This window comes from Octopus bimaculoides, chromosome 4 (assembly GCF_046866305.1).
Source record: "Octopus bimaculoides isolate indiv1 chromosome 4, ASM4686630v1, whole genome shotgun sequence".
In the NCBI taxonomy this organism is placed as follows: Eukaryota; Metazoa; Mollusca; class Cephalopoda; order Octopoda; family Octopodidae; genus Octopus; species Octopus bimaculoides.
In genome coordinates, this window is record NC_142931.1 from 21750605 (window position 1) to 21762803 (window position 12199).

The following is a 12199-nucleotide window of genomic DNA, read 5'->3' on the forward strand; positions in this document are numbered from 1 at the left end:
GAATTGAGTATTCGTTATTGAGTTATTGCTGCCTCTCTCTCTCTCTCTCTCTCTCCTCTACCACAATTATTACAACAGGTTCCTCAAAAGCGCGAGTCCTAGCGGGTGTATGTTGAACTTGCGATCATGATGTTGTGGGTTCGTTTCCTCTTCCGAGCGGCTCGTGGTATCCTTGATTAAGGAACTTCATTTATCACCCGTACCGGTGCAACCCCGCTCCTTATCACCACCATTCTCTCTCCCGGTAGATGTCACGTCCTGAATGTTACACTGGGTCATAGGTGGGAGGGGGTGAGAGGGTGCTCATGTCTGCTCACAACTTCATAGGCACCAAAGACAATTAGCGAAAACCTGGAACAAGCTACCAAGTCATACTCGCTTGCGCGTGACGGTTACTTGTTTCAGTCGTTAGACTGCGGCCATGCTGAAGCACCGCCTCGAAGGGTTTTTAGTCGAATGAATCGACCCGAGTACTTGCTTTTTAAACCTTGTGCTTATTCTATCGGTCCCTTTTATCGAACCACCAAGTTATGGGGACGTAAACAAACCAACACTGGTTGTCAAGTGGTTGCGAGGAACAAACACAAACAATGCAAACACACACACATACACGACGAGCTTCTTTCGGTTTGCGTCTACCAAATCCACTCGGAAGGCTCTGATCGGCTCGAGGTTATAGTAGAAGATCCTTGTCCAAGGTGCCATGCAGTGGGACTGAACCCGGAACCATGTGGTTGGGTAGCAAACTTGTTACCACACAGCGTCTTCTTTTATTATTTTTCAACTACAACAGAACTAGTTACATATCACCATCCCGATTCCACCTCTGCCAGCCATCAAAACCGACCATCCTCATCTTACCATTTTCTCAATTCTTCCTCCATAGACCATCAGCTATTTAGAATCCCTTCGTCTACGCTTTTTTTTTTTTTAATAGCGACTTTCGCAAATTAAAGGTTCAAGGGCCCAGCTCCTAACCCTTGATTAAGCCATATTTTTTTTAACAACAAGGACAAACTTCGCCCCGTTACTAATTTTAGGGTTGCAAAAGAACTGTTTTCGATTAAGAGTCAGAGTCTTTTCTCGCTCTTTTTTTTTTCTTCTGTTTCTACCAGTCATCTGAAACCTGCGGTTCGAGGGCCGCATGTAGTCCGGAGCCTTTCTGAATGGCACGCTCAAACGAAAAATTACTTGAAATTTTTTTAGTAGTGCGGCCCACCTGATAATGATCATGTCTCATGTGGATCCCTTCTTGAAAAAGGCTCCCCAAGTTTACTAAACACATAAAAATCCACAAAAACAGAAATTATTAAAAATTCCTATGAAATATTTCTTAATTGCTTCATTAATTATCTACGCAAATATCTCCATTTTCCAGAGTTATCCAATGTTTAATGCGGAGATTAAAAAGAAAGAAAAATCGAGAAGCAGGTATAATTGTGTGGTTAAGAAGTTCGCTTCGCAACCAAGTGGTTTCAGGTTCAGTCTCCAATCGACACTGTAAGTGAATTTGGAAACTGTGTAGAAGCCCATCATGTGTGTGTGTGTGTGGGTGTGTGGGTGTGTGGTGTCTTTGTGTTTGTCCACCCTCTAGTCACTAGGCAACCGTTATTGATTTGATTACGCCCGCGTTTCTAGGGGTTCGGCAAAAGGATCCGATAGAATAAGTACCAGCCTTAAAAACAAAAGGTACTGAGGTTGATTTGATCAATTAAACTATTTCAAGGTTGTGCCCCAGCATGGCCCCAATCCGGTGACTGAAACAAATAAAAGAATTTAAAGACGCAGTATAATCTAAAGTAGGTTTTCAAAAAAAAGTGTTTAAAGAGGTATTAAAATATATAGATAGAAAAAACAAATAACAACTGCGTAGGTACGATTTTAAATTTCATGAGTGAATGAAGGATGCTGTGCGTAATGGCGCACCTGCGGGAGACAGCAACCAAGTTAGATACTGTTGTCTTTTAAAAAGGTAAGAACATTGAAAAATGTGATCTTGATTCCACTGTAAATGAACGAAAGAAATAAAAGAAGGGATAGTCAGGGTTGGAATGCCTCTAATGTTAGTTCTGCTTGGTCAAGGCTAACTTGGAAGCTAAATTACTTCAACTTTGAAAGAAGCTAAAATTTTATAGTTCTTAAATGTGAACGAGTGATTTGCTCGGAGGAAACCTGTAACTAACAATTACTTTATAAAAAAAAATTGAAAATAATGGCAGTAAAACTACAAGCCAAAGGCGAAGTTAGAAATAGCAGCCAAATATTACTCAAATCTACTGTGTTAAATAAGGACAAGATAAATTAGAAATTGTAGTTTCAGATAATCCTGAAAATGGGATGGTAACGGCTGGAATGCCTTTCATTATAGGTCTGCTTTAACGGGGCTTAAATTATAAGGAAAAAAAATCCTTGCAAAGTTCATATAGTGATAGAATCTTCCGCAAACCACACATGCCATCTTAAACGCATTAAATAACGTAATCCAAGATATACCACGGTCATGATTCAAACACCTTTAACCATCGATCAGTTTACAACAGGGGCCGAACAACAATAAACATATCTTAAAATTAATGCCTGGAACGAAGGACCACCTTTCTACGCGCTCTTGCACACGTTACTCAGTTCCACCTTTCTACGCGCTCTTGCACACGTTACTCAGTTCCACCTTTCTACGCGCTCTTGCACACGTTACTCAGTTCCACCTTTCTACGCGCTCTTGCACACGTTACTCAGTTCCACAAAAGGTAAGCGCTGATGAGTTGTATCTGTAATTCGGTTTCGATTCTCGACTGAAATTATTTCACTCCATTTATACCAGCAGCCCTTTTAGCAAATGTGTGCATGTTACAATATTCTGCTTTTTTTATTTTTTATTTAAAAAAAAAATTTTTTTTTTAAGGCGGTAAGCTGGCAGAAACGTTAGCACGCCGGGCTAAATGCTTAGCGGTATTTTGTCTGTCTTTACGTTCTGAGTTCAAATTCCGCCGAGGTCGACTTTGCCTTTCATCCTTTCGAGGTCGATAAATTAAGTACCAGTTGTGTACTGGAGTCGATTTAATCGACTGACCCCTCCCCTTAAAATTTCGGGCCTTGTGCCTAGAATAGAAAAGAATATTTTGCTTTTCTCTCTCCTTCCTTCAAACCAATAATTAGGAGTGGATCAAAAGATATAATGCTTGTACGGGTGTATACGCACTTTTAAATGTTTTGTTTTCATAAGAAACCGCACCAATTTTAACCTTTGTGTACGAAATTCACAAGTAATTCAGTAAGTAAACAAACTCATATACACACGCGTTTTCAGTGTTGCTTTCTAGCTAGAATTTTGCGCATGTATATATTATATTACACACACACATATCTATGTACTTTCATTTGTATAAATTAGTCGTAAAATAATAATAGCAGTATCAAAACAATTTATTTAGCTGAAAAGAAGCCAACACAAAAATAAAGTAAAAAGGGAAACGTTTTATAGCCTTCAGTTCGGATCGAACCTAAACACGCTCCAAGACGTTCTTATATTATTTTTGAAAACATATATATTTATACTGAAAATAAAGATAATTGCATATTTTTAAAAATACATTGTGAGCTTGTTTTTTTTTTTTTTTCCTTTTTGTTTACGAGTTTAATTTCATAATGGGAAATATAACTGAGTTTATGTTTTTCGCATATATTTGAGGTTAAACACCTACAGTCTACAAAAACACAACCGAAATAAATTTAGGCACAGGCAACATTTTTTCAATATACAAATATATATACATATATATATATACATATAATGCAGGACGGCCTGACATAGACATCTACAAGACACAAGCAAAAAAAAGGTTGGCCGAGTTATGATTATAGCTGAAAGTAATGCTGTTAAATCTCGATTCATTATTTTGTTTAAGAATATCGTTTCTGTAAGCAGGACTACAAATCGGAAGTGTTCCCCAACCTTTTTTTCTCTAAGGCAGTACCCGCGGTTGCAAATAAATTTGGCTGCTATTTCTAGCAGATCGAACCATCAAGTACTGTATGTAGTGAGACAAGTTCTCAGCGAATTGTACTCAAAACTCGGTTTCGATTCCTAGTTTAAACCGTTATATTAACGACAATAATTCCCTTGTGTTGGGGACAGTAAGTATTGAGTCTAACTTGACATTTTTTTTTTTTTTTTAGCGGCTCGAAAATTATATCAGTGAACGAATATACACACCTGGATACTCAAATGTTCTGATTAGAAAAAAAATCAACGATAAAATACGTATTTTTTGTATGTTCAATGGTGTATGAACAATATCTCATTAATATAGTTTGATAATCATAGCAATTAGAAAAGAAATGGATATCATTATTGCCTGTGGCGGACTGAATTTTGCCTAAAACACTTGCTGGAATGTCATGTGTGACAGACATTACAAGTAAATGTGGGGATCAATGCGATGTGTTAATGTTTGCCTATATATATATTTCCTCAAGTAACCCTTAAAGTTCTAAGTATTACCTAAGTGAGTAAGTAAACAGGTAAATCGGGACAACAAACGGCAAAAACAGCTGACTAGCTGTTAATATCTAGAAAGCTAGATAAGGTAAGAAATGCCAAAATAATTACAGATCATATTTCTAACACAAATATAAACATGCGACGTGACAATAAGAAAGATAATAATAATAACAACATTGCATAACATCACATGAAAGCTGAAAATTGTCAAAGAAGAGTTTGAAATGTGCTCTAAATGTCAAATACAATATTACTAAAACAAGACCTAAGACATAAACAAATACGAAAGTGAATTTGTGGATGTGGGTACGGTTTATATGTTTGTTTGTTATTCTTATATTTATATGGAAATCAGTAAATGCTGGCAATGAGAATCCCCCTTTCTTTTCTCCCTCTTTGCAAGAGTTTACATTTAAAATTGTATCAGTTTTAGTATTCCATACCTGATGTAGCTTAGCTTCGTTTGTTTCGCTTGCTTCGGCCATTCTGTTTAAACAGTCGAATCTAACAGACTCTCTCTCTCTCTCTCTGTCTCTCTCTCCTCTCTCACTCACGCACTTACTGTTCCTCTATTATCTTTAAGAAATACATATCTTTCTCTGCTTTTCTCTTCTGACTCTTTTGTTATTTATTATCAATTCTATGTCTCTCTAAATCCATTTCTTCTTTCCTCTCACCCCTTCTCTATATTTCTCTCTATTTTTTCCTCTACCTTTCCCTTCCATTATCTCATCTGTATCAAAGATTACCTGGTTTTCCTCCCTCCTTAACTATAACTATTTCTTATATATCTTATTTTTTTCTCTCATTCTACAGCCTCTCAACTCAAGCTTTTCGATTTCTTTTGTCAAGTCTTCTCTCTATCCTTGTCTTCAAGTTGACCAATTCCTTCTATGTGGAATTTGGTGGATGGAAACACGGCTGTCAAACTTTACACCCAACCCTGCACATGCCCCAGCATATCGCAATCCAATGACTGAAGCAAGTAAAAAGATGTGTGTTGATGCATATGTATATATATGTATATATATATATATATATATATATATATATATATATATATATATATGTATATATATATATATATATATATATATATATATATATATATATGTATATATATATATATATATATATATATATATGTATGTATATATATATATATATATATATATATATATGTATGTATATATATATATGTATATATATATGTATGTATATATATATATGTATATATATATGTATGTATGTATATATGTATATATATGTATGTATATATATATATGTATATATATATGTATGTATGTATATATATGTATGTATATATATATATGTATATATATATGTATGTATATATATATATGTATATATATATATATATATATATATATATATATATATATGTATGTATATATATATATATGTATGTATATATATATATATGTATGTATATATATATATGTATGTATATATATATGTATATATATATATATATATATATATATATGTATCATCATCATCATCATCATCATCGTTTAACGTCCGCTTTCCATGCTAGCATGGGTTGGACGATTTGACTGAGGACTGGTGAAACCGGATGGCAACACCAGGCTCCAATCTAATTTGGCAGAGTTTCTATAGCTGGATGCCCTTCCTAACGCCAACCACTCAGAGAGTTTAGTGGGTGCTTTTACGTGTCACCCGCACGAAAACGGCCATGCTCGAAATGGTGTCTTTTATGTGCCACCCGCACAAGCCAGTCCAGGGGCACTGGCAACGATCTCGCTCGAAAATCCTACGGGAGCCAGTCAGGTGGTACTGGCAACGGCCACGCTCAAAATGGTGCATCTCATGTGCCACCCGCACAAGAGCCAGTCCAGGGGCACTGGCAACGATCTTACTTGGCTTGCTGGGTCTTCTCACGCACAGCACATTTCCAAAGGTCTCGGTCAGTAGTCATCGCCTTGGTGAGGCCCAATGTACGAAGGTCTTGCCTCACCACCTCAGCCCAGGTCTTCCTGGGCCTACCTCTTCCACGGGTTCCCTCAACTGTTAGGGTGTGGCACTTTTTCACGCAGCTATCCTCATCCATTCTCACCACATGTCCATACCAGCGCAATCATCTCTCTTGCACACCACAACTGATGCTTCTAATGTTCAGCTTTTCTCTCAAGATACTTACACTCTGACGGGTATTCACATTGACATTACACATCCAACGGAGCATACTGGCTTCATTCCTTGCGAGCTTACGTATGTCCTCAGCAGTTACAGCCCATGTTTCACTGCCATGTAGCATGGCTGTTCGTACGCATGAGTCATACAGTCTGCCTTTTACTCTGAGTGAGAGTCCCTTTGTCGCCAGCAGGGGTAAGAGCTCTCTAAACTTTGCCCAGGCTATTCTTATTCTAGCAGCTACACTTTCAGCGCACCCACCCCCACTACTAACTTGGTCGCCCAGATAGCGGAAGCTATCGACTACCTCTAGTTTTTCACCCTGGAATGAGATAGAAGTTGTTTCCTGTTTGTTTACAGTCTTTATTGCACCTGAACATCTGTCACAAACAAAAACTAACTTGCTAGTTAACCTGCCTTTGATGTTGCTGCACCTCTTATGTGTCCATAGCTTGCACCGGGTACATCTTATAGAGTTACTACCTACTCCTTTTCTACATACTGAGCAGGGCCATCTACCTGAAGGGGTTTGTGTTTTATCTACCTTCCTACTTATTAGGATTTTGGTTTTAGCTAGGTTGACTCTAAGGCCCTTCAATTCTAGACCTTGCTTCCACACCTGAAACTTCTCCTCTAGTTCTGATAGTGACTCCGCAATTAGGGCAAGGTCATCAGCATAGAGGAGCTCCCAGTGGCAACCTGTCTTGAACTCCTCTGTGATTGCCTGGAGGACTATGATAAATAAGAGGGGGCTGAGGACGGAACTTTGGTGGACCCCTACCTCTACCCGGAATTCATTGCTGTACTCATTTCCAACCCTCACCTTACTGGCAGCATCTCTGTACATGGCTCGCACAGCTCTCACTAACCATTCTTCTATCCCAAGTTTCCTCATTGACCACCAGATAAGGGATCGGGGGACCCTGTCAAAGGCTTTCTCCATGTCAACGAAAGCCAGGTACAGAGGTTTATCCTTAGCTAGGTATTTCTCCTGCAACTGTCTCACTAGAAATAAGGCATCAGTAGTGCTTTTACCTGGCACGAACTCAAACTGCATCTCATCTAAATTGATTCGCTCCCTAATTAGTTGGGCTATGACCCTCTCTGTAACTTTCATAACCTGATCTAACAGCTTGATGCCTATGAGAGAGAGACAGAGACAGAAAAATACATACATAGACAGATAGACAGATATGTATGTATGTATGTATGTATGTATGTATATATGTATGTATATATATATATATATATATATATATATATGTATGTATATATATATATATGTATGTATATATATATATATGTATGTATATATATATATATGTATGTATGTATGTATATATATATATATATATATATATATATGTACGTATATATATATATATATATATATATATATATATATACATGCGTGTGCATATATGTATATATATATCATCATCATCATCATCATCACGATGATGATGATGATATATATACATATATGCACACGCATATATATACACACACACACACACACACACACACACACACACAAACCCACTAATCCACTAATCAAATTTGTACCAATATGGAATATGGATGTTAAATGATAAAAGATGAAACATGATATCCATCTTTTTTTCCCTATGCTACCATGGACTGGATGCTTTTGTTCTTCCTCTTGTGACTCACTTAATAAGGAGAAAACAGGCAATCCTTGTTGTGTCTGTCTTTTTAAAATTATTCAGCTCAACTTTGTCTTTCATCCTTATCAAAATCAATAATACATACTACCAGTCAAGTACTAAGGTCAATGGGTTCAATTAATTCTACCCAATTCAGAGTTTCAGATCTCCTCTGTGCTCCCTTCTATACATGGATACCCTCCTGTTCATGCACCCCTCTCACTTCTTATATATATACTTAATTATGCATATGTATACACACTTACACATATACATACATACATGTTAACATAAATATATATACATATATGCACATATATATATATATATATATATGTATATATATATATATATATATATACATACACCATACACATACATGAAGGCACGTGGCTTAGTGGTTAGGGCATTTAGCTGACGATTGTATGGTCGTGAGTTCAATTCCCGGTGACATGTTGTGCCTTTGAGCAAGACAATTTATTTTAAGTTGCTTCAGTCCACTCAGCTGTATTTTAACTAGGGCCAGCCTTGTCATATTCTGTGTTACGCTGAAGTTCCCAGCGAACTACATTAAAGGTACACATGTCTGTGGAGTGCTCAGCCACTTGCACGTTAATTTCACAAGCAAGCTGTTCCGCTGATCGGATCAACTGGAACCCTCGTCGTCATAACTGATGGAGTACCAGTTCTATATATATATATATATATATATCACCATCATCATTTAGTACCTGTTGTCGATGCTGGCATGGGTTGGACAGTTTGACCAGGGCTGGTAAGCTGAGGGGCTGCACCAGACTCCAATCTGATTTGGCATGGCTTCTACAGCTGGATGCCCTTCCTAATGCCATCTCTGAGTGTGTAATGGGTGTTTTTAGATGCCACTGACTTGGATGCCAGTTGCATGACACCAGTATCTGTTATGACTATGATTTCAATTGGCTTAATGGGTTTTCTTCTCAAGCACAGCATATTGCCAAAGATCTTGGTTATTTGTCATTGCTTTCGTGGGGCACTCAAAAGGTGCTTTTTACGTGCCACTGGCACGGGTGCCAGTTACGTGACACTGACAACAGCCACAACTATGATTTCACTTGGCTTGACAAGTCTTCTCAAACATGACATATCTCTAAAGATCTTGGTTACTAGTCATTGCCACCATGAAGCCCAGCATTTGAAGATTATGCTTCACCACCTCATCCCATGTCTTCCTGGCTCTCCTTCTTCCACAGTTTCCTTTATATAATCATATATACATTTGCATACATTTATACATATGTATTCATGTACATGTATATACATACATATATATATTTATATGCACACATATTTGTGCATATGCATACATAACTACATAGACACATAAACATAACCGTATCTACATAATATATAGACATATGCAAGTATATGTGTGCATATATATATATATATATATATATATACCCATGCCTAAATCTATATGGAAATATTATTTGTATTTGCTAGTCGGTTAGTCAGTACTATATATGAACATTTCCTAATTGAATTTCTCAAAAGAAAATCCACAGGAATCTATTACCAAAATAAATTTGGTTAAGATATCTAGAAGATAATCTAATCAAAGTAATTTGTGAATATAGAAAGGCTAGTGGGCAGAACAACATTCATTTAGAATTAATAGGCCAAATAAATTACAATTGGAATCTAAGCTTAAGGTAAGGACGATGGCAAATAGTATAGTTAATAGTAACTGTTTGTCTGTCCTTGTTTGTCCCCTCTGTGTGTACCCCCTTGTGGGCAGTAAAGAAATGTAATAGTAAACTGACATAAAATATCCATTTTATCAGTCTGTTGAAGCAGAGTAAAATCTGAATGTGGTTTACATCTCTGTAGAATAATATTTTGTCAGTCATTAGTGACAGGAAGGATGTAGTCATTGTTGGTGGTAAATCCTTGTTGTCAAGCATGTTTCTGTGGATTTTGAAACCCTGGGGGCCTTTTGTTAGTAAATTTATTTTGTGGAATGAAAGAGTCATGAGTTTAATCTTTTCAGTGCTTTGCCTTCAAAGGTTTCCATATTTATGGCACAAACTGTGCTGAGATGATGGTGTAACAGTTTATATGTAGAAAATAAATTATAGGAGAAGAATTTTATTACTAAATGGTTGACATGGTCCTTAATTTTCATCGTTACAATGTAGAAGACTAGCTGTAGTTGTACAACAGTTACTGTTCTGCTATCGGTTCTGTAGGTAGTTAAATTCATTTTTTGTTGACTTCTGGAAGACTGGTAGAAAAAAGGGGAGAGATAAAGGGTAAGGGAGTCTACCTCTCTGGGTTGATAAGTAGATAGGGTAAAAGTTGTATTGTTGTGCTATGACAATTCATAACCAAAGGGAGAAAAATAGATGCTCTTCAGCTAGGCACCAAGTGACCAAAGGGATAGAACTGATTTTAGATTCCATATTTATAACTAACTTAGGTCAAGTTGAACAAAGGATTTTAACTCTGTAATCAGTCTTGCTTCAAGTTTGGCTTAAAAGGTTACAGGCTAACAATCGACACTCAAGAATTTCCTAGTGCAAAAGCTGAGAACAGTAGGAAAAGAACTAGCAGAAAAATGTAGATTTGTTTCAAATCCTGGCTTAGAATCTAGGAAGTTATTTGTTACAATGGTAAAACTGTTAAGTCACAGAGAGATACCAGTATTAAAGTCATTCATGGTTCACCTTAAAGCTTTCTATCAGTATGCGAGAAGCAATCACTTCACTCATGAGATTTGAACCCAGAATTCAAAAAGCCACAACAGATAGCAGTACTCTAACAATTACCATCCCTGAACTGATATTTTATTTATTGACCATGAAAGAATAAAAGAGAAAGTTAACCATGATAGGATTTGAACTCAAAATGCAGAGAGCTGGAACAAATACTGCAAAGAATTCTCTCTACCACTCTAATGACTCTGCCAATCAGCCAATCGATAATATCGTTCAAGTTCTTTAGTAAGACAGGTTCATTAGTGAAATTAGTTTATCACAAGGTGATTAAAAACCATACACAGATATAATTAACTTAACATAGTGAGGCATTAAATGATACAATGGAATAAGTAATTTATCATTGAGCAGTGATTATCTACACAGCAAGTTAATTAGTTTATCATAGAGTGGTGATAAACTGCATAGAGAGATAACTGTGTAACTCAGCAGATTTAAGATTGAGACTGAGTATAATTATTTTCTCTTTAGATAACAGTACTGAGGCAATAGGAAACCTGTTGAATTGCAAAGAAATGCCAGTGTTGCTTCTGTCATCGCTTATCTTGATACATTCTTGCAGTGTGTGAGGAGCAATGATATGTTATTAGTGAGATTTAAAGTCTTAAGACAAATTTCAATTCAAAACGCAAAGTATCAAGATATAGACTGCAGTAATAGTAGTAATCCTTTATCTTTTACTTGTCTCAGTCATTCGACTGTGGCCATGCTGGGGCACTGCCTCAAAGAGTTTTTAGTTGAATGAATCAACCGCAGTACATTTTTTTTTTAAAGCCTAGCACTTATTCTAATAGTCTTTTTCTGAACTGCTAAGTTACAGGGACATAAACACACCAATCAGTTGCCAAGTGATGGTGAGGGAACAAACACAGACACAAAAGCACACATGCAATATATCATCATCATCGTTCAACGTCCGCTTTCCATGCTAGCGTGGGTTGGACGATTTGACTGAGGACTGGTGAACCAGATGTCTACACCAGACTCCAATCTGATTTGGCAGAGTTTCTACAGCTGGATGCCCTTCCTAACGCCAACCACTCTGAGAGTGTAGTGGCTGCTTTTACGTGCCACCCACACGAGGCCAGTCAGGCAGT

The 12199-nt window shown here is 36.9% G+C and overlaps 2 protein-coding genes across 6 annotated transcripts in view; one reads left to right on the forward strand and one right to left on the reverse strand.

Moving 5' to 3' along the window:
* LOC106876309 (putative FERM domain-containing protein FRMD8P1) overlaps positions 1-5007 on the reverse strand; it is a 154291-nt gene extending 149284 nt beyond the window's left edge. For all 5 annotated transcript variants that reach the window (XR_016241392.1, XR_016241398.1, XR_016241396.1 and 2 more), the window contains exon 1: positions 4945-5007. Coding sequence is in view for 1 of the 5 variants with exons in the window: in XM_089350473.1 (XP_089206599.1) it covers positions 4945-4986 (42 nt within the window). In the remaining 4 variants the exon portion in view is untranslated. The remainder of the gene's footprint in view (positions 1-4944) is intronic.
* LOC106883818 (protein FAM50 homolog) overlaps positions 2637-12199 on the forward strand; it is an 89555-nt gene continuing 79992 nt past the window's right edge. The window contains exon 1 of the mRNA XM_089350484.1: positions 2637-2747. The gene's annotated coding sequence lies outside the window, so the exon portion shown is untranslated. The remainder of the gene's footprint in view (positions 2748-12199) is intronic.